The sequence below is a fragment of the Buceros rhinoceros genome, unplaced genomic scaffold (assembly GCF_000710305.1).
Source record: "Buceros rhinoceros silvestris isolate BGI_N320 unplaced genomic scaffold, ASM71030v1 scaffold5572, whole genome shotgun sequence".
NCBI classification, from domain to species: Eukaryota; Metazoa; Chordata; class Aves; order Bucerotiformes; family Bucerotidae; genus Buceros; species Buceros rhinoceros.
The window spans coordinates 10,260-37,693 of record NW_010400543.1 but is presented as its reverse complement, the minus strand read 5'-3'; the positions used below and the strand labels follow the sequence as shown (position 1 = coordinate 37,693).

Sequence of the window (27,434 nt, the reverse complement as noted above, 5' to 3'; positions counted from 1 at the left end):
AGTCGCAGATTGTTAACCTCAAAAGTTTTCAGTTCAAAGAACTCCTCTGGAGCAAACTCCCCCAGTAACTTTGTCCTTCTTCCTCTGGGGTGGCTGAAAAGAGGCTTGAGTCTACCAGTCTGCCGGGGCTGCATTCTGGCTTCTAGCTCTCCCCATCTGCGAGGCAGGACACAAACTGGATCTCCAGGGAACGACACAGGTCTTCTTTCCCCTCGACAGTGGCTGTTCCCTTAATGCAGGATATTGGGGCCTTACAGCCAAGTTCCCCTTCGTTCTGGTTAAAACTCAGCCAGAAAACCAGCCCTGCTGGTAATTGGGAAAGCAAGAAGGTCTCCCTGCGTTGCAGAAGAGATATTTTACTGCTCGGAGAATGGAGGCAGCTGCAGTCTCTCTCCGGTCAGACGTTTTTCTTCTCTCTTGGTCCTGAGCAGAAATCAAATATGTGCACCGAGGAAATGTCACAGATTCCAGCTTTTTATACACTTGGTCACAGAGGTGCTTAGTTGATGTGCCTCGGCTCCAACAAGGAGCCGAGAGGGTTGTGGCATCACTTCCCCACAATAACTGTGAGAAAGTTTTCACGGGCTTAGGGAAGAGGGAGAAGAGGCGACGGAGGGGCTTAGCCCTGCCAGTGCCATTTTAACCCACTACAGCAGTAAAAAATAATCTATTCCATTTGTTATCATACTCATGGAACCTCTTTCCTAATCAGAAAAGAACATGTTAGGATTAAAACCATTGTGGTGCTTAGACTGCTGTTGTAGACGCTAGCAGTAGTAGACACTTACATTGTGGTTCTCTAGCACCCAAGAAGTACATGAGTGGAGCTTTATTGGATCTCAGAACTGTACATTATAATAGAGCTAAGGCAGTCATTAGGTTTACAGATGTATGTATCTAGGCTCCAAACACTGTCTACTACTTTGACATGTACAACTTCCAAAAATCCTAGACTAAACTGGAGAGTTCCTAATTAAACCCACAAATTTGTCCTTTGGTCTCAAATTCACTTCCTCCATTTGACAGTACTGGGTTATTTATGCATATCCCTTACAAACACAGAATTGGTGGGTGGACGTTTTGCAGAGCTTTAACTTAGCCAGCTAGCAGATCTTCACTAATCTGGGAATACGGTGAGGTTCACAAATCTTACGTGATTCCAGATGGGGGAGAAGTTTCAGAGCTATTAGCTCATTTGCTAGAGAAAATGAATCAGCCCCTCCTCAAATCTTCACCTCTGACTCTTATTGATAGGAAACTATGGCTGGTAGTAGCTTAGCTTAAAGTAAACAGGAAAAAAAGCAATAAGACATGAAAATGTGGTAATACTACAGCACACTACAAACTTCAAAATGCTGTGTCGATGACAGGTATTTAAATAATGGAAGGCCAGAGGGTGCTTGTTTCAATGCCAGTTTGATTCCTTCTTAGTTTCCCTTCCAAAGCCAGCTCCCCTTCTCTATTCTCCTGTTGGCCTTAATGGTTGGACCCTTCAGTAATCACCATTTTTGGTAGTCAAAAGAAAAAGCTCTTCATTTGTCAACACCTTTACACACTCCGATAATTTTTTCATATGTCTGCATAGTTCTGACACACTTCTTGTAGGATTGTCAGCTGCCACCATGGAGGCATGTGGACAGGCATTAGTTTTAATGTGAAGTATCTTGTTTATTTTCCTTAGGTAACAAACTGAATGTGAGAAGTCACAAAGTACGCCTGACGTAGAAAACAGGCCTCCTCGTGGGTTTTACTGAATTACATACAAAAACCCTGTAACCTGAGTGGTTCCCTGGTGGAAGTTGTAAAGATGTTTTTATAGCCTTTTTTCTTAGTTTGCTATTCCCTGATCTGTTTAATACCACAGAAATGTAAAACTCTTTTCCTTCTGTCTTCTCTCCCCTGTCACAGGTGCTGTTCAGTCAAATGGACAGATTCCCCAAGTTGTTCGTCGTTCCAGTGTAGAATTTCCAGAGACTCAGAAGAAAGTGGATACGTCAGAGGTACAGGTCAGCAGTTAAATAGCAGTGCAGTAGTTAAATGTCACCTGTGAACCAGTTCTTCAAACTTGTTTTTTCTTTGCCTGCTGTCTTCCCCCCTCCTCAAAGTGCCAGTGTACTGCTCTGAGAAGGGTTTGGCTTCTGGGCAGAGTGGCTGGTTCCTTCCTGCCCCTCCTCATGCTTTACACGTGGCAAACAGCGTACCTGTTGCACAGAAGCAAGGAGACCACTGTCAGAAGGTGAAGGAACAGCCATCCAACACTTTCGTTCTTCAGAACAAATAGCTGTGAGTTCACCTAACAGGAACAGGAATGTACCTACTGGGGCAGTCTCAAAGAGTTTGTGCAGCCAGAACCTCAGTGCCGTTCTCTGTCTCTGCCAGAAAACAGGTCTTGCCTTGATGACACAAGGGATACAGTAGTGTTTTCAGCAGAGAACACTCTGCACAGCTGAAGAGTACTGTGTAAGAAAGAAGTATGAAGAAGTAAGGAAAGACATGGAATGTTTTTATTAGGCTCTAAATGCTTCATTGGTTAAGCTCCAAATTTTGTCTACTTGCACCATCTTTGGCTATAAAAATATCAATAGGTTACAAATGTGAGGACTTCAAAAACGTCCTGCAGAAAAAAACCCTGCATTTTTTTGCAATTCGTTGTTCAATCCCTCCATCACGCATAAAGTGCACAGGACAAGTGAAATAAAATTCCTAGAATTTTTCTGTCACCTCCACTATATGTCCTCGTGCTTCATGTTTCTGTCTTTTGAGTTCCCCCTTTAAAAAGATCTATTTCTCTGTTCTGAACCTCACTTCCTCTGGAATAGATCATGTTCTCAGAATTCAGTCAGTGTTTCCCTCCTCCTGTGTCTCATTCACTTCCATATTTGTAGGCAAAGAGAGTGAGAAAGAGAAGTCTTGCATGTTGTACTTTAGCTAAAGCCAGAATTAGTACTGCTGACGGCAGGGTTGCAGAGCAACCAGCAGGTTTGCAGAAGCAAACGTGTCACCTTCTTCATCTCACAGCTTCTACAGCCTGGGACCAAAGGGGCAGGCCAGAGCCTTTCAGAGTGCAGTATGCTACAGTTAGAGCGCTGAGCTGGCTGCATCCGAAAAGTGATAAATTAGCATAACTGGAAATGAATGTGTTACAAAGCTCTGTTTTCAGGACGGCAGACTTCTCCAGGGATCCACAAGAATAGATGGCATGACTGTGTAGTAACTGTCAACAACTACCAGTTGCTACCTGAAAAAAAAAGAGCAAATTATATTCAGATATCACCAAATGGACTTCGTGTTTCTTCAGAGTGTCAACTAGCAAACACAATTTAAAAGAAAAGCCATTTAAAATTTTGCAAATGAACTGCTATCCTACATTTTTCTTAACTTGCATTGTAGATGCTTTTATTCATCTTCCCTTCAGAGGAGTTGTCAGATGCTTTGAACGCATCTCCTGACCTTGCAAACATGGTTGGAACTCAGTGGCTTCAAGGACCTGTTTGTCGCGCTATTGATTCAAATGTGGAGAAGGCGTGTGCACGCGCCTTGCCCAGCAGGCAGAAGACACCCTTGCCCAGGCTTACCAGTGGCCCTTGCCCAGGCTTACCAGTGGCCCTTGCCTGGCCACCAGTGGAGTGTCTTGGCCCTGCTGTGCACCTCCAGAATCGTGACAGACATCTTTCCCACGTGCACCACCCTGTGGGTGAATGTGTGTCACACCATGCTGCAGAGTGCTGGGGACAGTGAATCCAGACACGTAAACTTCCAATTCCCAAATCCCTTCACCTCCTTCCCAGTTCACTGCTGTTGTGTCTAATGAGTTCTGGCAGAGACATGTGACCTCATAATTTTAGCTTTATCCAGAGCTCCAGCAGTCACAGCTAGAATGGGAGATGGAGACACAGTGGGGACGAGAGCCAAAACTGCATCTGTTCTCAAACCTTACTCAGTATTTTTGGATAGACAAATTTTTTTTTTAGGTCTTCATGTTCTCAGGGAACACGGGTGGAACATCAAGAAAGTATCTTTATATGTCTTACTAACTGCAATTCTTTGAGATTTTAAAAGCATTTTTGAGGCCAGCACTATGAATCCTGTCAGTGTGGAAACGTTTTCACTGTCAAAGCTCTGTGGGCAGCTCCAGAAAGAAAAGGAAATATGATTTGCATTCTTCAGGCAAAACGTACTCTGCTTCATTTCGCTGTCTGCCTGCTGCACACTTGTCATGTGTTTTCACATCTTTTCACTGTCCTTAGTGGCATTAGTTTACGTGTGCACTAACTGTGTCTTGTCCTTCTATTCCTTCTGCTTATTAAAGGCTAAGTCGATGAATGTCAGTGCGCCTGGCCTGATGCAGCCAGTGATGAGGCCACAGAAATACCAGGGTAAGAGGAACTCACTGAAGCCTCCTCCACCACCGGAAAGACGGTCATCTGCTATTTCTGTTTCACCAGTTCTACCCTCCAAAGTCAAACGAGACAGCGGCATTTACCTAACAGATCCAGACAGCTTTCCAGCACCACCACCTACACTGAGTAGTGATCTTCTACCACCGCCACCTACACTGAATAGTGATTTTCCACCACCACCACCACCACCACCGTCTGATTTCTGCGAACCTCCTCCTGATTTTGTGCCTCCACCACCACCAACCTCCAGCAGTGGTAATGGAGACCTACCATTACCCCCTCCACCTCCCCCTGCCTCCAATAAGCCACCACCTCTGACAAAGAAACCTGTGCCGCTTCCTTCAAAAAGGATAGAAAACACAGGACAGGATGGAGACCCACGGTCAGCTGGACCACCTCCAGTTGGGGGTGGAGGCAGGCAAGCAGATTTCATGTCTGACCTAATGAAAGCTCTTGAAAAGAAAAGGGGCAGCAGCTCCTGAGCTCTGAGAGCAGGTGGACTTCAAGCCATAGCTGGTTTTGTGAGGCATCATGGAAGGTCATGCTGGATTAGGCTCCTTCAGAGTTCCTCTCAGGGGTCTCAAGAAGTAAGCTGGAGTGCCCTCTGTACCCACTTTGTCCCTATAATCTGCTCCTTCCCCACCTCCCCCACTCCTGTACCGTTAGCTACCGTCAGGCCGAGGTAAGGACTGGCTGCAGAGTCTTCACTCCATCAGGACAGCCAGGGATGGTGGAGCAGCACTCACAGAGCCAAGCCAGTGAGTGAAATGCATCTTCTGTGGCTGCCTCTCCAGCAGAATTGGAGTTAAAGGAAAAAATACAACGATGTTCTTGTGTGAATTTTGAAAATTTGGAAGATCCTTTTCACAGAATTCCACTTGAAATTTTTTTATCAGAAAATCCCTAATTGTGCGGTTTTTTCAATAAAAAGACACGCTTTTTTTTTCTTTTTTTTTTTTAAAAATACTCTGTCTCAAGAAGTAAAACCTCAGCTAGATCATTCTGAGATGCAAGGCAGGACCAGGCCCATTTCCAGACAGTGTCACCCCAAATGTTATACTCTCCTGCTTCCACAAGCAGCTCCTGTTATAACTGTCAGCACTCACAGTTGCTGCCTTTAAATCTTGTTTATTTGTGTAATTTTAGACAAAGAAAAATTTTTATTTCAAAACCTCATATGCTTCCCTTGGTAAGCAGAGATTTTTTTTTCCCTGTTGGTTAACATTTGTCTTCAAACTGTACCTAGAACTAGTTTCTCCTCTGAAAGACTTTGTAATTATCTTGTACCTGATATGAGCATCTCTTCCTACATTTTTTTTTCATTTGTTCTCTGATTTTAATTCTCTGTTGTTCATTTGGGCAGCATTCATTCTTAGTTCTCAAATAAAAATAGCTTCGATTTTATAGCTGCACGAAGTGTCATAGTTAATGAACATGAATTTACTGGCAATTGGTACCACTTAAAATATTTTAAAGAGTTTTTGCCTATACCTCCTAGTCTTTATTTTTATTTCTTTCAGTCTTTGCCTCTTCTCATGCACACAATCTTCTGAGATACCAGAAATAATATATTTGTGTTTTGCGATACAAAAAGCGTAAAAAGCGTAAAAAGCAAAGTGTGCATTCTAAATAAATAAGCACATAAAAACAGCTGGTGAAGCAGGGGCTGAGAGTGCTTATCAAAACAGAGTCCTAGGTCCAGAAGCGGTGGTGGGAAGCAAAGGAATGACAATCTGGTGGCAGTGCCACAGGCTGGGGAAGTTTTGGGTCGTGCCTAGTCTTATTTTTGGTTTAAGGTCGGCTTGTCAATACCCGGGTAACAGTACACAGTGCCTGTGTAACAGCCTAGCAGAAATATGAAGACTTCAACCATGTCTTTGTATAAAGTTCCCATCCTTCTGAAATTACCACCTTTTTTTATGTTTGTTTTTTAAAGCTGAAAACACAAATGACCTTATGAACCACATGCATTTCTTCCTGCAACTGAAATTATTTTGCTTTCAACCCTGTTGTAAAGCCCACAGTCATGTCATCTCTGGTGGCAGAAGTGGCTGCTTGAGGCAGACCAACAAATGCATCCGTATGTGGGCAGAAGCAGTTGTGGTTACTATTCCTCCCTGCTTTTGAGCTTGAAAAAATGTAAAAGGATTTTGATTATGAGGTTTTACAAGATGGGGTGTGAGAGAGATGCTAAGAGCGAGGTATGTATCTGCACCGGGGGCAGAGAGTTAGGGCTGTGTCTGCAGGGGCCACCTTTTGAGCATAGACAAGGAGCATTAAAAGTCTGATGATGCTACGGTTTAAATAAGGCCCCCACCCTTCCCACCACCACACCGATATATCATAACAACATGTTCCTGTGTTGACCCCACTCCCTGGTGGGGGTCTTTCGTTTAAAGGAATTATTTGATCAATTGGGAGGAGGTAGTAGACTTTTCTTCGGTGCTCCAAGGTCGTGCAGGTATATCAGGCTACCGAGGCTGGGCCTTCACCCTCAGGTACCTTGCAGTCTCTGCACTGCTGGCATCAGTGAAAACATTATTGGTAGAGTCTGAAAGTACAACCCTAACTGAGGTGATTGCTGGCCATTACAGCCCCCTTCTCCTCTTCATAGCACAGAGCACCACCCTTTTATCCGAGTACAGACAGCAGTGCTGGCTGGCTCATCACGCTTTTGTTCAGGTGGTCTGTCCCTACTATGTTTGCACGTTTTGGTGGCTGCAAGAGCACATTCCTCCACAAGACATCAAAGACCAGGTCTTTGCACTATAAAGCACAAACAACAAGGACAAGCTCACCATCAGTGAGCCAGCTGGAGCAAGGCAAGGCAAAACATGCCCATCTCGGCACTTGGCAGAGCAGGCAGTCCCTGGTCAAAGCAGCAGGAGTGAAAGGAAGGAGCTGGCGCAGATGCTCGTGATGGGCACGAGAAGAACTGTGGTGGCACAGAAGGCATTTCACAACAGGGATGCTTCAGCCAGGAGAGCGCCAGATGAGTCAGTAAAGTTTATGTGACACTCTGCAACTTAATCTGGTATCAGCCTTGACAAGCTGGAGCAAAGGGATGTTTGTCATGCAGCAGTCGGGCCCATCCCCAGTTACTCATGGGACAGCCACTCTCCGTTTCCTCCTGCCTTTCTTTGGTTTGTCAGCAGTGAAAGCACTGGAAAAGCAAAGCTTACATCAGGGCTGTCTTGATGGGATGGTGGTGGTCTTACGACTGCTGTTTGCCATTTCTGTGCTCCGCAGCCTGTGGTTGAGGAGCTAGCATTGCCAGCAAGGTGCTACAGCTCACACACCTGTGTCTCTGCTGCTAAATACAAGAGGACAAGGAGGTAAGCTTGAGCACTGGCCTAGATCTCACCCATAGGCAGAAGGGGGCTTAAGCACAGTCCCATCCCAGGTGCAACACAGGGCCAGGAACCTGCCCTGGTCAGGAACCGTTCCCAAAAGACAACACGGATAGGACTTCAGCAGGTTTCACTCCCCATACAGCGATCCCCTGTGGTGGAGATCTGGCCAGTTCTGGCAATGGTTCGTGGGCCAAGGGACTAGTTCCCGGCTTTCTTACTTACCAATACAGGCAGAGCCCATGCAGCTCTTATTGGTCTTCTGGCTCCCTTGCTTGCACTGAACTGAACAGAATGCTCTCACCAGGAGAACTATGTTTACCTCCAACACAAATGTTACCTAGAAGTTTTGAATTGACATGCTAGAACATTCAGAAGGTATCTCATTATCTCCAACAAATGCCTTCAAGACCCGTGTAAGGCTCATAAGCTTACTACAAGCTTTTGTTCGAAGTGCAGGAGAACAAAATACTAGTGAGCTAAAAGTAGAAGGGTTAAACCTAAGGGTTAAAAAGAACAAAAGAGGATTAAAGAAGTTTCCCAGTTGATTTCCAGATGTAACGGAGGTCAGCATTATGCAGAAGCATTGAATGCTAACGAGCTGAGTGTCATTTTCCGACAGGGTATTAGGAGTGCACATCTTTGACACACTTCAGTGACAACAGCTGTCCAACTAGTTTTAAATCAAATGATTTTTTAAAATGAAATATACACCCAGCATCAAAATAAAGCAGAACGTGTCCTTAGGAAAATGTTGCACAATCAGCCAGTTTCTCTAAATTCACAAAGCTCTAAGACTTCTGTACAGCTTCTCTAGCATTCACTCTTCTCACCAGAACACTCAGCCTCCTGCCCTATTTCCTTTCTTTTTTGCTACCCCACAATAAACTCAATTTTATACATTTTACCTCTGCAGTCAACCATAACTCATGCACTTAATCCTACACAAAAGAAAAAGTCGAAGCTTTCTTTGAAACAAAAAGAACAAAAGCCTACAGAAAACTCCAGAAATCAATTTAAATGCTGTGATGATTAGACCTCTGAAATGTAAGTATTCAAACTCTCCATGGAAAGCACCGAGCTACCATCTTAACGATACACAATTATCTGGCTTTATTGGGTACAAGAAATTGCTCCAAAGCACAAAAAGATCTTCCTTTCCAAGACTGTAAATGACAAGTGCTTGTGAAAAATAGACATTAATCCTTCCACCTCTGTCTAACCTGTTGCCGTAAGAAGTTGTCTTATGCCCGTAGATCACAGCAGTGTGCACATCACTAGTGATTGCAGTATTTTAGTCTGAAAAGAGTGGAAATTGCAGCATGGTGGGCAGTGGGTTTTTTTAACTTTTCTCCATACCTCAAATGGAAGCAGCCTCAGCAGCTGCCATTTTCTTTGAGCGCTTACATCACTGATAGGGACGAAGGACCTGCTTCAAGTGACCACTTCTCCACCAGTCCTTAGGATTACAAAGGTCAGAGTCATGTGGAACAGCCTGCGTGCTGGGGAGCAGCACTGCTGCCCCTCATAACTGTCCTATGATACAGAAAGAGGATGAGAGGGCAAATGAACACCTGCTTGATCACCAGCCACAGCATTTTCATTCCCCATCTGCTCTTGCATCACTGCTGTGTTTATGTAACGTGAAGGAAGGGGCAGCTCCAGAACTGCAGGTGGAAGCAGTGATTTTAGGGAATGTATCATGAAACAGTATTAATGCTGACGCTGTCGTAATAAATCGCAATGGTTAAAGCACGGAAGTGGAAAGGGAGGTGGTACAAAATGCTGAGCATGATGTGGGCTCATTACTCTACAAAACACAGTCGCACGGTAGTGTTGAGGTAACTTCACTCTCCATGTGTCTTTGACGCACTCTTTATCAGGCACTTACATCGATCATGTGGCAAAACTACAGGGCAGAACTATTACTTACGGGTTGTCACTGACAGTCTCACAGTACCTGGGAAACATGCATGTTCTCTTTGAGGGAGAGGCAGAACAGAAGAGAGTCAGTATCGTTGTTATAATTGTCATGGTCTTGGGGATAGTCTAAGGCAGTTTGACTGCTAGTAACAGTCAGTACTGAAGATTTCAGTGACGTTTCACTAACTACTGGTTACTTAAAACAGGCAACATAAACTGCATGGTAAAACTAGGGGAGAAAAATAATGGAGATTTGCTTTCACATAAATCACGGCAAGAGGTCGTGACTGAGTCCAAGAATGAATTCCTGGAGAAGAGAAGCAGCTGACCTGCTCTCCGCAGCCTGAAGATTGTGGGAAACCAGTTTTCAGGGCTTCCTTCATTCTTGCCGATGTTTTTCAAGAACCTGAGAAGAGCCTCACAGTGAGCGGGCAGCACGTATCGCTGCTTGTAAAACAGCTCCCATTTGGGAGCTTCTGGTTTTATATGGTGATGCTGGAGGCTTTCTTCACCTGTAACTATAGGGAAAGCAGAGGGCTGCTTGCTACTCTTACTAACAGGATTTACCATTTATAAAGCACTTTGAACAAAAAAGCAGTATAAAAACGCTTTGTGTTTACGCAGTGATTCCATGAGGTACACATGTACCGGCAGCTGTGTTTGACCCACACACAAAAGAAACTTACCGGCGGTTTGGTCCAAGGTAAACGACAGCTCTTCCCTTTCACCTAACTGGAAACCAGTTGCAGTGCTGTTGTATTTACCCTGCGGGCACAGATGTGTGCCTTTACAGTGTAACTCACTCCTCTGCGATGGTAATGCCGATGTTCACACATCTCATCACCATGTGCAGTTTTCCTTGTAACTACCCGAGAAGAGACACCAGCCCCCGTGTTTCAGCAGGTTGGGAACACGGCCCACAGCTGAAGGGCTTTCGCAGACCCCCCCAGCAGCCCACTCCTCTGACCTGGAGATGTCAGCAGCTCAAACACTAATCCCAGTGGCTGCAGAAGAGCACTTGCTACCTGCACACGGAACGTTACCCAGGCTGAACTTGTGGAAGTTGCTTAAACTTCAGACTGGACTTTCAGAAAACCGTATTTAAATATCTATATTGTTCCTCACAGTATGGTTCTTCTATTTACATTTGAACTGTATTGGTAATTGAGCAGCTGTATATCTAAGGGGAAACTACCCAGAATAATTGTGTTGATTAGAGTTAAGCCATTCAAATATTTTTTTAGTTACTGAAAGATTTCCAATAATAGAATTTTCTCCATGCCAATTATATTTCTAGAAATACAGTTGTGAAATGCTAATTATACTACTTAATAGCCTCTATTTCACAACCAAGTGATGCTTGAGAAATTTGGAGATCCCAAATCCAAAATGGATTGGTTTAGAAAGAGACGAGGTAAAGTCAAGAAGTAACAAAGCCCCTATAGATGTCATTTTTTTGCTGTAAATTGTCTAGCATAACACTGGACGTGATTGCTTATTTATTAATTTCATCTGAGTTATACACTAAGTTTTGTGATGTGGAACTGGAATATCAAACAAGGATAAATATAAGAATAAATATATAAAAAATAACAAGAGCCAGGACTCAAAGACTAGTCTCCGTTACTCAAAGGAGTTCTGTGTAACAGCTTCAGATGAATTTTAAATACTTCCCTTCCAGGATTTTTGCTAAGCTGGATGCAAAGATATATTGACCCAACCACATATGTGGTGAGATACTTCCAAGAAAGTCCTTTTCCATGACAAACCAGTGAAAATTTCCCAAGGCATTATATCCCTGCACCAACAATCCTACTACTACTATCAAAAGATACACCTTCAAAGAGCAGTGGGCCAGGCTTGGCAGGCACCTGACACCAGCAAAGACACCAAAATTTATTTTTGGGCAAGTCACTCACACGACAGACATCTTTGCTCACTATTTAATTTAATTTCCTTTAAATCTTTGTGGGCAGTTTAATGTGTCAAAACAAGGTCAAAAAGAGAAAAGGTGGCAAGGTCTACGTGTAAGTTCTTCTATTCCAGCTCCACAGAAGACTTAAGCACTTAAGACTTAAGTTGTGTCTTCAGAACACAACTATATTTGAACGATGTGTAACAGCAAGGAGAACATTCATCAAAATACTGTATGGTTAAAACGAGCTTGGACAGATTTTAAATTGACCAGCCATTAAGAGTTACTGAAACCCACCTGATCACCCATGAATTCTGACAAGTTAAATGTGACAGTTGGCAGAACTTAAATACTGGGACTCAAATTAATGCACAGCTGAATATGAAGACAGAGTTATAAATGCCAGTGTCATTTGCTGATGCAACCACCCATAGTGGTGCATTTCTTTAATCTTTAGACTTTATAAATTTGGTCAAGACCTTGTCTTGCCTAGCATAGTAGCAGATTGCAGTTCACAGAGTGTAAGGGAGTGAAACTCCTGTGATCCAGTAATCCTATTTAACAGCCTGAGCCTCGACCTTCATCATTTTTCTTTCTTGTTCAAATTTCTCTCAGGATGAACAGCTGACTTTCAGATCCTTGGCCCAAGCTGGGGGGCGCAGGGAGTAGCCTGCCTTCTCGGCAGCCTGCTGTCTCTGGAAGGGATGTTGTAAAATCTGCTGTAGGAGATGAACCTGGAAGCAATTAAAGTGTGTAAGTTTTTACATAAAATGCTTTCCTGCCAACAAGGCAGGTCTCAGCCACTTCATATTATGCACACTCCTGGCTCCAGATACTATTCCACGAGTTCCTTACTATTATTAGTACTCCTGTAATTATATTAACTTCTATGTATGTTAGAATTAATATTAATCATTTTGTTAGTATTTTTTATAGTAATTGGTATTAGACAGTACCATGTTGGTCAAAGCATAATATAGGTTCAAACTGTAAATGTTACAACTCTTTCACTAACAATTATGCCAATTATTCATGAATAAGAAAGAAAGAAAGAAATTTACCTCCGAGAAATCATTCAGATTGGCTTTTTGCACTGCTGATTCTGCCATCCAATTCCTAAGTATGTATCTAGGATTAACAGCTGAAACCAAAAGTAAATCGTGTTAAATTTAGTTAGACATACTCAACAAAAGCAAAACACAGTCAGTGAAACGTGTCATTGAAGTCTTCAAGAAGGTTTAATTTGCAGATCAAGAAAAAAAGTGTAAAAAGGAAAATAAATTAATCTTTTTTTTAATCCTTTTTAAAAGGATTTTTTTTAAACTTGCACAATCAGTAATGCCAAAATGCCAAACAAAAAGTATAGTAGTATAGAACATCACATTGATACACAAAGGATGTCTGGTCAGGAACACCAGCAGACTTAGAATTCTAACGTCATTAGTTTACCGTGGCTCCTGCTGCATTGCTAGAAAGCATATTTCAATGTTGTCAATACATTCCTGGAGATCATAAATATGAAATATTATTTAATGAAAAAAGGAATTACTGAGATATTCCTTAAAGTATCACGACTTGGATATTCCCTCTTCTGTATCATTTGTCAAAAGTTCGGCCATAAAAGCCATTAATGTTGGATTTCAGCTGTTTTTTTTTTTAAACTACTTTTTCAGTTTTGTCATTCCTTTTAGTTTTCTGGGAGAGGCATCCACAGTTTTCTCCACAACTGTCTGCTTTATCTTCCTGGAAACAGCCCTGACAGCTGCACTGCTTCTCTGGCATGTTGCAGGTGGTTAGCTCTAGGGAGATTGTAGGGCCATTGAAAATGAAATTGCTGATTTAGTAACCAACAAAAAGAGTTCTATCAAACTGTATGTCGGGGACAATTCTCGTAAGAATACATGGCTTTTATTATCAATTTTTTAGCAGATTAACGTCAACACAACTCTTACTTTTGCTCTGTAATTTAAGCTAGGATTCTGCTTCAGGAAGTTTTCCCTCTAATTAATGATCAGAACAAAATTACAGATTAATTGTTACAAACATTTCAAGCTTGCATTGTAAGTCTTAATTTGACATTGGTCTGAATATTTCCCCAAACAGAGGAGATGATTATTACCTGAAGAGATTATCAGTGATACCAGAGGCATTATCACCCATGGTCTTGAAGCCAAAAGTCCATGATTTACGGCCATACACAAACATCATCTGTTCCTTCCCTTTCCACTGATGTCCCAGTAGGTTTTATATGAATAAATGTTAGTTCAAACCTTTTACTTTATATATTTCTTACCAAAAATCGATGTAGGATTATAAAATATAAATACTCTTATAGCATACTTGAAAGTGGGTATTAAAGAAAGCAGAGTATTCATAAAAATCACCATCCCAAATTTCCCTCTACTCAATTCCTCTAATCAATTAGTTATTTTGTCCGTTTTGTCTAAAATGTTATTTTATTTACAAACAATAAATGATATTAGGAGTGGGATGATCAGAAACAATATTCTGGATAAAAGGATTGAACTGAACTTATTTCCATTTCCCAATTCACTCTATTCTTGCATTGCCTTGTACTGCTTCTTCAGCTTGCAAACAGAACTTGTTTATCCTAGCTGGCTACCAAGACAACTGGTGTCTTTGAAAAAGCTGTGGCTGGCTCCTCCCGAGGTTCTGTGGTGAGACAGTCTTGGGACTTTAGCTCCCATACAGAATCAGTGCCCAGTGCAGTGAAGATGCTTCTCTGTGGTAAGCACTGCTTCTAACGGGTACCATTTAACCAGCCAACAAACTACAGTTCACCGGAGCTACGGCATCAGCCTAACACCACTTGCGTGATTGTTTTATGTATCACAACACAATTAAATTCTTTATGTTTGGAACTGAGTGAAAGCCATTTTAAGCCACAAGATTTGACACACAGCAGCATTACATTAAAGGTCTTTATGTTATTTAGAAAAGTAAAGGACAGAAAAGATCACTCTGTGCTCTAAATGCTGAACGCTGACCGCTCATGTTCCTGCCAGAAGAGAAAAGATGAAGCTGAACCCAGAAGCATCTCAGGTGGCATTGCCACTCACCGCCTCTGTTCTAAAAGCTGCCCAGGTAACAGAACGACTTTCCAGCACCACGTCCGGGTGCTGACTTGTGAGAACAAAGAGTGACGTGCAATCCGTCCAGATACAGACACTCTTCTTTTTTACACTGCCTCTGTTCTGTGGGTACTTCTTACACATACTAAACAAAAGCCAAAAAATGCAACTAGCTATTTGGAACCCTATCTGGGACCTCTAAATACTTGTAACACCACCTTGCCCTAACTGCTAAAAAGTAGTGTTTTCCCATTTGGCAAAGTAATTTGCTCTGGCCAAGTATCTGATTTCATCCAGTAAATGGGTCTTCAATAGTAATAGTGATAATAATACATAAAGCATATTTAAAAGGTGGAAAAGTTAGCACATGACTCATACAAAAAATGATAATTCACATTAAAATCATGACTCATATTAGGAGGAGAATATTTGTCCCAGAAATATATTCTTAACAATTGCAAATTGATAAGTTTCACAGTGGCATTAAAAATACCTGCAATTAACACAAGTGACAAGATAATTATGAGAGAATAAGGCAAGCCAGAAAAGAAAAGGACAAAGCAGAAAAAATATAGTGTCCTTACATGCATTTCATGATCTGGTCTACTAATTTTTTTACATATTCCTTTTATAAAGAAATACAATGATAGACTTGTATGGGATTTGGATTGTCAAAACTTTTTGCTCAACTCCTAAGGAACTATGCTTCAGCACAGGACTCTAAATGAAGAGAGAAAAAATAAAGATAATAACTGATCAACTTGAAATTTTGGGACATGATTTATTTTACTGGACTTACTGAAGATGAGGGAAAGGTGATGAATAATGAGGTGATAATGGCAATATATTAAAGACAGCAGTAAGAAATTCAGTGGGACTTACCAACCTATAAATAACTCTAGACAGCCCTGACAGTTTTGTCTTTAATGTGAAATGCTGGGTAAAAATGCACAGTTGACTGAGTTGAGCAGATTTGTGCTGCAAATTGTGCTGACAAGGGACAGCTGTTACAAGCAAATAAACCACCACCCACCACCACCCCACAGGTGGTAATACCCCACAGGTATTGCAAGGAGCATCTAAGAGATCTGTTTAAATGTAAAAGAGAACAACAATGATGACAACAAAAAAAAGAAACTTCAGTCACGCTATAACATGGAGAAGCTTGCAAAAAGGTAACAGTTTATTTTAAACAGAAAATAATTTTTAAAATAATAACCGATTAACATCAGTAGTCTGTTAGGAATATCTGCTAGCTCTGCTGTGTGACTATATTGTGATGACCGGTTATATGGAAGAAAATGAACTTAACCATGAATCTTTGCATATCAAGTTTTGGACTGCTACCAACACTGAGACAAGCACAAGTGTAGTCCTGGAGGCAACACCTTTTCCCTCCTTTGCCCGTCTCCTGTACTGTATGATTCTCTGAGATGCCACAAGGCTGGTTTGCAGAAGATTATCACCAAACTGAGATCGTTTCTGATTTGGAATAAAACTCAGAGTGTCATCATCTTCTCTAAAAGATTCAAAAAACAGAAAAATAGAAATATGTTTAGACTAGCTTTCAGCATTAAATTTTAGCCGAGAAAAATGGGGGAGCTCAAAACCTTGAAAGAGTGGTTGAGCTACGAGCCTCCAAGTCCCACAGCGGAAACTTCTTAACCCTACCAAAATACAAATACTAAACCAGAGCTTTCTCTTTGGCAACTGTTCTCATATTAACTTTCTTAAAATGTATGTAAAATTGTAAGAAGTTTTCTTAAAAATGGGTGGAGCCTTGGTTAGAAAATGGGGATGCAAATATGAAGGTCCATGTGATGGTACTCGTGCCCTATGTAGTTTTTGCTGTCTTATTACTGCAACTCAGTGCTGTCTCCTGCCGTTTTCCTACTAAATCAATGAAAGCTTTTGAAGAAAGTGGCCGATCGATATCTAACAAAAGAGAACAGCCATTTCCATTACAAATGAGAATAAAACACTCTGCAAAGCAGCATAACATTGAGTGTGTAATACCTCATGCAAAATTTGATCTGACCCTCCATTTCCTTCACTTCCTTTTGTCCAGGGATTTTCAGTTGCTCATTGACTTTTCTAGGCAAATGTCACAAATGGACCACAGCTCGCTGCAGATCCAAAAATCTCTCTCACTGACTAATTCTGATAATTTCATACTTGCTGTGTCTGCTGTGATAGATAGGTAAACGCAGCACCTCTAGCATTTTGTATTTAGAATAACCGGGAGAATTAAAGTACTTTCCTTCCTTGCGAAAGGACTACCTAGTCATGAAAGGAGTTTTTCGTCCAGGTGCAGAAAAAAAAAAAGTGCGTGCCTTTCAGAAACCTGAATTCTTTGTAACATGTAGAAATGCTTTGGACCTATTTGAACACTCAGACAAATCTTGGTCCCTTGGGCCAGTCCGGGATGCCAACCTTGATGTTAGGGAGGGTTCATCACCAGAGAACAACAATGTTGTCCAGAGCAATGCAAACTGGCACATTCACAGGCTGCTAAAGGAAGGAACTACAGAGTAAGGAAACGATGTTGCTTACACTCAGGAAACGCAGATGTAGCAGAAGAAGAAGGGCATCTCTCACAAGGAAATCTAGTCCTAGGGGCCCTTTAAGGGAGCGCCCTACTTTGCAATGAAGAGTTTCAGTTTGGGGAGCAGCCAGAGGACGTCTACCATTTCAAGACACTAAGATGAATCACCACTTGAGACATGACAAGATACACATAAACATGTTCCCATGGGCCAGTAATTCTTAACTTCTTAAAGGCAAAAAATTAATCAAGTCCCCAAGCACCAAAGCACAGAACAAGCTGGAGGCCTGGCATCTCCTGAACCCCCAAATGGAAATTGTAAAAAAAAAAAAGGGGACATTTCCTCTGGCAGTGTTACTCCTATTTATCAATAAGGAGTAACAAGCCCAGAGACAGTATTAGGACTTACTTTTGAGGGGGAAAAAAAAAAAAAAAAAAAAAAAAAAAAGGGTTAAGAATAAGAGAAAAAATAGGGGAAAGAAAAATGAACAAGTATGTAAATGAGGATTGATATGGAATTGACCATAGCTGGACAGTTGAGTCGCATTGCTTCAGTGTCTGTATTCACAGTGTGTGACACTGGTCAGTGCAGCCTTTGTGGATACTCATAGGAAAAGCCTTATTCACAACATCTTCATCACTTGTGATTTCAGTCACCCAAAATATGAACAGACATGTGCTCTCTCCTTCAACACCAGCAGAATCTAGAGAAAAGCAACTTGGACTAGTAGTTGTGGTGCATGTCCGTGTCACACTCTTAGGCCTCAGTTGACTGATATGACTACAACCCAAGAGGTGACTACTCTCAACAGGTGTTCGGGCCAGACCAGTTCCTTCATAAATGTGGGCAACTAAATTGAGGATGGTTTAATTTTTCTTTTAAGGAGGGAAAAGGGAGGATCCCTAAGAAGGAAGAGTGCCTTGCTGTAGCCAAAGAACATCTTGATCATTTGGCTTATATAAAAAGTATATATATACTCTCAAGTCTAGCCAAACCCATATGGCGAGATTCTAATCACACGATTTGGTGAAACCAGAGATAGCCACCGTGAATGTAGAGTATTACAAGATTTGCGGCAGTGTAATGAGAGTTTCTGCTCTGCGTAAAAACAATAAATTTTAGTTCTTCTCAAAAGGAAAAATAGCTAATGCTGAAGAAATCTATGTAAATAGGTATCTGTCTTCTCCAAGCATATGAATTCCTTTGTATTGTTTTACTCACTGGTCATTCTTGTTCTTCTCTTCACATCTGAATCACCCTTGTTACTATACATGAAAAACAAACAAAAAGAAGAAAAAAAAGAAAGTGTTTTAGCTAAAGAGGGTTATAATTATTTAGTTTTAGAAATATTTTATTTGACTTCCATTAAAATCATTAAGTGCTTTTGTGTTCAGTGGAAGCGGGTGTGAATCTCTAAGAATGATTAGACTTGGAAAAAACTGCTCATTCGCTCGTAGGTTTTGTATCTTTTATTGATTTTTTTTTTTTCCCTAAGAATTGTATTTATCGACTAAATTTTCCAAGTACCTGACAGGTCCTTCTTTTCACTACTGTCAGCCATGCATACCATACATGACTGAGAAAAACACGTTAGGTTACATTCTTTATTGATTTAAGACAAAAGAATTGGTAGAAGTTCTAATATGTGTGTCCTTATCTATGCAACGTTGGCAGTTTCTAAACAGTCTGTATTCACAACTGTTCAACGCCCACCCTCTGTCATCCCAAAGCCATGTTATTACATAGTAAAACATACACGTATTACCAGTAATGAAACACTACTCATTCCTATGTCTTTGCAAAGCCTGCCTTTCAGATTCTTGGACAGAATCTGTAGGACTGGCATTTTAACAAGAATTATTAACCAAAGAAATCTGATCTGTTGCTCAGTGAAAGACAACAAATACAGACCACTCCTCCCATGATATTTTTATGTATGTGTTGTTAAATCAGAATGGCAATAGTAATTATTATGGAACCTAGCACAGTCTAGAACCACGAAGGCAAAAAAGGCATATGAAACTGTTTACCAGACATATGAAACTATGTTTACCAGACCCACTAAAAATTACGGAAAATCATTGCAGATTAAAGTTCTCTGCTACTGGCAAATGCACACTTGGTGTTATTTTTACACTTGAAACTGCGTCAGACTTACCGATTTAATCTCAAGAGGTACATAGTAACCCATTCTGAAAATAACTTGTGTTTACCCAGATCCTGGAGAGCCCAGAACTCCTAAAGAGAAAGAAACAGTTAATGGCAGGTAATCAGAATTTTGTTCCTGTTAAGCAAAAAAACAAAGTAAGCAAACAAATATTATAAGGATGCAAGAGGGAAACATCATAAACTTTCAATGAATATTCTCCCCCCAAATTCTATTAATACCTTTTTCTCTGTATTTAAATTATTCCTTTTTGCTAGCATGATACATCCAAATTAATCTATCTCTGTTATGGCAGATTCTCCAGCACTTCACCCCTATTTTTCCTTGGCTTATTGTCTGCCTATTTTATTTTTTAGGCTACAAAACTACAGGTTTTACTCCCTTCTGAGTTTTGTATGTGGTTAATACTAAATGTAAGGACTCCTGCAGTGTTCCCAAAAGACTCTGGCATTTGAAGGTCAATTTTGGTGTGCAGCCGAAAAAAAAAAAAAAGAGTGATCTACAAACCAAGATTATAGTCAGTAGTGAAGTATTACTGTGTGAATAAACATTAATATAAAAAATTAAAACTTCCTACTAGCATAAAATTGTACCTGCTTTACCACATTGGTTTTTGGGACTCAGAACTTGTGAGCTAAATCATCTCATTGTGTGAAAAAGGTGGTCAGCTGCTACCAAATGAAGGCTGGAAATGACCCTTGGTGTAGTAGTAGGGTCACAACTACACCACGGTTGTTAGTTCCTCAGCCTGTGTCGTCAAAGAAAGGCAGATGGAGTTGCCATACTGCACCTGGGCATGGCTCCATACCACATGAGGATGGCTTCCGTTCCTCCTATCGCATATAGGCCACTAAGAAATGAAAAAATCCTTTGTATTCTATGACAAAAATACCTTCTCTTACAAATGCACCCATCACCTTATCACCCCCCGTGTGTACAAATGATTAACTCCATAGCTACAGCTCTTTGTATTTTTGTTGCTTCCCACTAGAAAAATCTCAACTATTCATAGCTTCACGCTCATAGAACTAGGCTAGAACTCTTAACAGAAGAAAACAAAGAAAACCAGCATTTGGCCAAAAATCAATTATCTAGGACACAACTGGAAAAGTAAACAGTAACTCCTCATTTTCATTCTATGATTTATGTACAGTCATTCTGGTCCCTAAAACAACCTCAGGAGTCCACATGCTCTCATTTTAAATAATATTCAAAGACAAATAGAAATAAGTCAGAAATTAGGGCAAGGCAATGAAGTTTCCCAGGCAAAGTGAACAATATTCCTCACATGGGAAAGGCACTGCATTGACAAAAAAAAGAAAATAATTATTTTGGCTCTTACAAAAAGGCTTCCCATTTTTTTCCCAGATCAGGTACTTACAAGTTGGCTTTCCAGAATGTCCCCTCTGCAATTTTATCCAATCATTACTTGCCTAGCATCTCACTCCAGTTCAAACATTTCAGCTATTTTTCTACTTCTCAGGATTGCATTATTTCCAGGTAAGAAGTTCACCTCTTTTATTTTAACAGCTCTCACCTCTTTTATGGTTATACACTTGGTCCTGAAGAAGTAGTTTAGGCCTAGTCAGAAGCAACACAAGATGGGATAGCAGGCTGGGCAGAACACAATAACAAAATGTATTTTTATGCTTCAAGCTACATTTAGAACCAGTCTTGTCCCAAGGGAAGGGCAGAGGTCACTATGGGCTGAGATTCTAGCAAGAGTTTATGACAGGATGGGACCTCACTTATCATTAGATACTGAGACATGCAGATGGGCCTTAGAGTAGAGATAGAGGCCACCTGGTGACCACATGTTAGGAATAGTTTGATTGTCCTGAGGTTGAAAATTTCCTTATGAGCCCTGTCCAACTTCACTTGTGTCTTACAAAATATAATCAGAGGGTATTCTTAAGCAAAACAAAAAAAGGGGGGAGGGGGAGGAAAGTTCTTCCTAGCCAACCCATCTTAAAGGTGAAGAAAATCACTGTCCTGGTTTGAGTTAGAACAGCACTAATTCCATTCAGTGGTTTTACTTTTCAGCTCAGTCTCTACATTTCGGCACTTTCTGAAGTTAACGGCTTATTTCTGCAGCCAGTGTCTGCTTCTAGCAGTGACAGCACTTGATGTTTGCAGTTACTGCCAGGGGCTGGTGTGCAGAAAGGCTCTGGCTTGTACTTGCTCCTGTGCAGACCAAGGTCTCTGTTAATCCTGCGTCCCACGGTGGGGTGCAGTAAGCCAGAGGCTGCACCTGCGGGGAGGAGTGGACAGGACAGGTGACCCTGAACTGACCAGCAAGGTGTTCCACCCCATAGACGTCATACTCGGTGTAAAGCTGAGGGATCGCAGGGGTCAAGCTCTCTTCTTCAATGGCTGGTGTTCAAGGAAGACTCTCTCCGTTCTGCCTTCAATCCCAACCCGTGCATCCCTGAATCCAGTTCCAGAATCCAGCTCATGAATCCTGTTCCTATCTGCCACTGAGTCCAGTGGCACTGGGGAAGGCCACTGCCCACAGCATCAGTGGTGATGGTGATCTGATTGCCATGGTGGGGTGGGGTGGGGCTAGGTTTGATATTGGTTTTGTATGTATTTGTATATATTTTATTTAATTTTTATTATTTTCATTGAAACTGTTTTAGTTTAGTTTTCTTTTCCAACCCATAAGTCTTTCTCCTTTATTCCTTCTCTCTTCCCCCTTTGGGGAGGGAGAGGGGTTAATAGAGAGCATCTGTCATTTGTCTAGTGGCCTGCTCCGCCCTAAGCCATGACAATCACATTCTCACCTAGGCGTGAATATTTATGACTACTCATATCACACCTGTACCAGAGGCTGAAAATCTGACTTCAGTACTCTTCATTAATGTATCCTCCATTACCAGACAGAGGCTTAACATGGAGTGGTAACATGACACAGTTATATTAGTCACCCTGTCCCTTAGTAATGCTAAAATGACACATTCCCAGACAAATCATGGCTTGGAGACATCCTCTATCACACCCGGGTTACACCCAATTGCATTTACTCATTTTAAGTATTGCTGAAATCGGGTGTTTGTATTAATACCTCAGGAATATGGAGCTCCTTTAATTGGTCTTCAGTAATTTCACTGAGCTGTCGAAACGTCATTGTAAAATCAGCCTTTGTATCTTCCATAAGCTAGTGAAATAAATACTTCCATCAGTGGTTTTAAAGCACGGGGTACCAGCTCAGGTGTTTGCCAACAAAATCAGCAAAGTAAACTCACTTTTAGGAGGAAAGCAATCAAATAATTATCATTTTCATTCTCTCCAAGAAGACCCAGTTTTGTTTTGAATAGCTCTGTGAAACTGAGCATAGTAATAAAGTGAGGAAATTGTTACAAAACACAATTTATAATACTGTGACTAGAAGTTCTGGAACTGCCTACCGGATGTAATAACGCTCACCATACCCCTCCAAAATCTGGGAAGCTCTGCAAAAACAAAAGAAAAGTCAAATTCTATGGAACTAAAATACTACTGTGGGCACAATGCCGCTGTACACTTAACAGTGGAAACTTCTTCTGACCGATATCTTGCAAACATTGATACACGGCACCAACTGGGATCTGCAGTTGTAAAAAGACTGAGGAGAAACATTTTATCAGGCTTCAAATCATAAATAGCTGCTGCAAAGAAGAATAATACAATGTTCTTTGTTCTCAGACTGAGCAAGAAGTCATGACTTTAAATGGCACAAAAAAAAGATTCATAATAGGAATCTTTACAATAGGGTATTAAAATATTACCTCATTACTTCAGGAGATATGGTCTTCGTAATTAAGCATCTTAAAGAACAATCTAGACAAACTTAGAAAACTGCAGGCAAAAGGAAAACTTCTCTCCCCTCCCTCCAACCTTATTCTGGCCAATGATTAACTCAGAATCTATTTCCACTTTGAAGAAAAGATTTTAAAAGCTAATCCCTTTCTTTCCTATGCATGTGGCAATTAGAGGGTCTCCCATCTCACTAGTTCTTTTGAGCACTAAGATATTTTAAGGATTACTTACAGCTGCTTTTGCCTGGGATCCAATAAAGGTTTTAGAGCTTGTAACAGCTTGCTCAGATTAAACAGCCCAACATTTGCCTGGTTTCCTATTTTGTACCTCCTTTCATCATCAGATGTGTTTGGGACAAAATCTGTTTGAAACAAAATGTTACTTTTCCACAGTGTAGCAAACACAACAAACAATCAACGTTAAAATATTGAAGTGTATTCATTTTTATACTTGCACAGCAAACTAATAAAAGCCTTAAATTTACCTAATGTTTAAAATCAGATCACAAGGACACTTATTTACAGTGTATTAACTCAAGATACATTATTTGCAAATCTAAGGAATACATCCTACACAGGCAAGTTCCCACGTGTCACAAATTTTCCTACTTGAAGATACAAAATAAATTCAGACGTTTAAACAGAAAAAGACTGTTTTTACACTAAAAATGATGACTTATTCAATGTTTTTACTGCATATAGCACTACTATTTAACACACAGACTAAGCAAACACCTGCACAACCAGATTCAGAATGTATAAGTATTTTTTGAAAAGTAACATCAAAAAATATGTATTTAAATAAATAGGCCACCTAAGCAACTTTTGTTTTAGTTGTACAAGAAAGCTTTACATATTCGCATAAAAATTAGGGCTAAAATGTTTCCAGTATGCAAATCCTTTATTTGGGAGATAGTAAGTATCTGCTATGCAAGTTACCAGCGTCTAGAAGTAAAACGTATGCCTATCTGCAGCAGCAGTCTGAACGGATGCAGAACAAAGCCCTTGCTCAGAGAAGCTGATCAACGCACACAGCATCGCCCGAGTCCTCAGAGGACGCTGATAACAAACGGAGCATTAAGGAGCAGACCTGTGCCACATCTGTCTGATCTGGTGATTGGTTCAAATCTGAATTTTAACTCTAAAGCATTTCATCTGTTTCTGAGGTGTACCGGCTCTGGCTGGCACAGTTAGTTTTCCTCATAGCAGCCTGTATGGCGCTGTGTTTTAGACGTCACTGAAACAGTGCTGATAACACAGCAGTGTTCAAGCTATTGCTGAGCAGTGCTTGCACAGCAGCAAGGCATTCTCTGATCTCACTCAGCAATCCCAGCAAGTTAGGCTAGGGGTGGGCAAGGGACTGGGATGGTACGCAGCTGGGACAGCTGGCCAAAGGGATATTCCATACCACATAATGTCATACTCAGCCATAAAAACTGGGAGTAGTTTTTCCAAGGCAGTTGTTGCTTGGGGACTGACGGGGCATCAGTCTGGTGGCGGGAGATGGTGAGTGATTGCCTTTGCATCACTTGTTGGTCATCCCTGTGCCTTCTTCCCCCCTTCAATTATGCAATTGTCTTTATCTTAACCCATGAGCTTTTTCCCATCTTTGTTTTTCCAATTCTCTCCCTCAGCCCACAGCAGTGGGGAGTGAACAAGTGGCTGGTAGGTCCTTAATTGCCGGCTGGGGTCAACCCACCACATAGAGAAAGAGCTAAAGCCAGAAGAGCCTTCTTTTTTCAATACAGTAGAAACAATATGATGTTTGTTCTCACGAGATTTACTTAATTTGAGGCTGCAGTCTTACGAAAACTGATAACGGGACAACCAGTGATGGTTCTGAAGCTTACTCGAATGCAACCTCTAAACAATAATCTAATAATATGCACTTACGTACATACATATGTACATACGTATCTATCAATCCCAGACTGACCGAGTTCATTCTTTCAAAGAAAGGTTGCCATGACTGGATTAATTTGTTTTCTTCCAACATATAATTAGCTGCTGTGAGTGTAACGCTAGAGCACAATACAAAGTTATGGCTGCTTACAGCAATACACAATTTTTAGTTTTCTAGGTTTCTGTTGTAGCATCTATTCAATTGATGAAGTTCAACTGGAAACATTCTCATTAATATGGGTTTAATAGTAATATTTCACAAACAAGAAAGACTTTTCGCTCTTAAAATATAACATATAAAGAGTACCATAAAACTAGCCTCTGATATAATGTTCTTCCTTAAAACTCTTGAAACAATACAGATGCTTGGGATTTTTCTGATAATGTTAGGAGTTTTCATGCACATCAAAACTACATACAATTAATACAAATAATTTATTTTAAGAAAAAAATTATATTTCAAACAGGTGCTGCACTCACTTGGGTTATAGGAGTCCAAAAATCCAAATGGACCATAATCTATTGTTATGGATAATAAACTGAAGTTATCTGTATTGCACACACCTACAATTAACCAGGAGAAACAAAAAGTTAAAATTCCACGTGAACCCTGTAGTCTCTAGAAAGTTTGCTGTTAAACAGATCCACTGAATCTAGAGAACTCTGGAGCAGCTACCTTTCAGAAATCTGGACTCTGGAAAATAAACTCATCTCTCTTACTCTTGACCTGGCATGCATTTCAGTGTGAAATTGAGAAACTGCTACATTGTCATGCATCTGGTTTCTACAACTAGGTGGCACTGTTTCCTCTTCCTTTCAGCGCTTCACAGTTTTAAAACAGAATCCTGCAAACTAGTCATTAGCTGTTTCCTTGCAAGCTGACTGGGTAATGTATTAGCAAGACATCGCTATTTTATTTTTCATAATATAAATCTGAAACAAAGGTGGACAGCACTGTATCCTAATCACTATAAAAGGTCATTGTTTTATGTAGATGCACCAAATTCAGAGCAATTTAACTTACATAAGACATCAATACGTGGTCCTTGCACATCAGACTGTTAAAACCAGCTCTGAGAATGCTGGCTCCCATATTCTTGCCTCTGTCAGATACAGTCACGCTTTGAAAGATCAGAAAAATCTCCTAACTCTGTTACAAAAAACCTTGTGTATTAATGTATAACAGATACTGCCATAGGCGAAGACATCATAGAATCATCTTGTTGGAAGAGACCTTTAAGATCATCAAGTTCACCGTTCACCCTGCACTGCCAGGATCCCTAAACCACGTCCCTCAGCACCACAGAAGAACTGAAGAACTAAGTGACAAATAAAGCCAATGCCATCTACTGCAGCTTACCATGTGCAAACCCCACAGACATCCACAATGCAATCAGATTTGCAGTCTCTGATACAACTATAGAGAAAAAATCCTAAAATCAAATAACATAAACATTAGATTCGCTTTACAAATATGTCATAATTCTATTTTAAAATGTGTATGTCTGTCAGGACGTCTCATTCACATTCTAAATGATGTGACTGCACAATAACTTCATCCAGCAAAGACTCTAGTTAAATAAGTAAACAGAGATGCCCTAAAAGAAATTAAAAAGTAAAAAAGATAAGCACAGACACTATATATACTACTGTATATACTAGTATATACTATACGCACTACATCTATACTAGAAAAAGTGTAATTCATGAGTTCATGATCACTGCTCACTTAAAATCCGAGCAGTAACAGAACAAAAAAGAATAGAAAATGAAAGCTTACTAATAAGTATCTCCATAATGAAAAGTGGTGAAGAATGATGATATTTGACTTTGAGGAAAAAAAAAAAACTTCAAGAAGCAAGTTTTTACTGCTATAAAGAGAATTAACAAACGTTCACTAATAAAATCTGGAAGCTTATTTCACATTTTAAAACCTTTTAGACCTGAAACTTCGAAAAGCTTTATATAATTTTTGTTCACATGATTGTGGAAAATAAAAATAACTTTTAAAAAATACTTACGAGATATCTGTTTGAATTATTCATGGCTATTGATGGAAAATGTTCCTGGATGATAAAGTCTGTCAATCTTCTGTAATAGGAGAGGTAGAATTCTTTAAACGAAACTGGTACTTTTAGAACTGATCATTCAATACTCTTGTTTTCAAACAGCTAGATACTGACCTACAGCTTGCTGCAAACAGTTACAAGAAAACTCAATAAAGTTATTCCAACGAGTCTTGAATTTAACCCCTCCAAACACTTAGAGATAAAATTATTCCCCATGTTAAACTTCAAGAGCACACAAGGATCTGGTTTCGTAGGCAGTAATATTAATTGGGG

General features: G+C 40.5%; 2 protein-coding genes across 2 annotated transcripts in view; one reads left to right on the top strand and one right to left on the bottom strand.

The window, feature by feature from the left end:
- LOC104489702 (amyloid beta A4 precursor protein-binding family B member 1-interacting protein-like) overlaps positions 1-4,882 on the top strand; it is a gene marked incomplete at its 5' end in the record, with an annotated part of 25,484 nt that extends 20,602 nt beyond the window's left edge. The window contains 2 exons of the mRNA XM_010131896.1: positions 1,909-2,000; positions 4,310-4,882. Of these exons, the coding sequence (XP_010130198.1) occupies positions 1,909-2,000; positions 4,310-4,882 (665 nt within the window). The remainder of the gene's footprint in view (positions 1-1,908; positions 2,001-4,309) is intronic.
- Positions 4,883-12,199: 7,317 nt separating this feature from the next.
- The window catches only part of LOC104489701 (selenoprotein O-like), a gene marked incomplete at its 5' end in the record, with an annotated part of 24,325 nt that continues 9,090 nt past the window's right edge, over positions 12,200-27,434 (bottom strand). The window contains 11 exons of the mRNA XM_010131895.1: positions 12,200-12,322; positions 12,650-12,729; positions 18,448-18,491; positions 19,385-19,464; positions 22,458-22,550; positions 22,639-22,720; positions 22,801-22,845; positions 23,423-23,552; positions 25,573-25,656; positions 26,453-26,525; positions 27,114-27,183. Coding sequence (XP_010130197.1) covers positions 12,200-12,322; positions 12,650-12,729; positions 18,448-18,491; positions 19,385-19,464; positions 22,458-22,550; positions 22,639-22,720; positions 22,801-22,845; positions 23,423-23,552; positions 25,573-25,656; positions 26,453-26,525; positions 27,114-27,183 — 904 coding nt within the window. The remainder of the gene's footprint in view (positions 12,323-12,649; positions 12,730-18,447; positions 18,492-19,384; positions 19,465-22,457; positions 22,551-22,638; positions 22,721-22,800; positions 22,846-23,422; positions 23,553-25,572; positions 25,657-26,452; positions 26,526-27,113; positions 27,184-27,434) is intronic.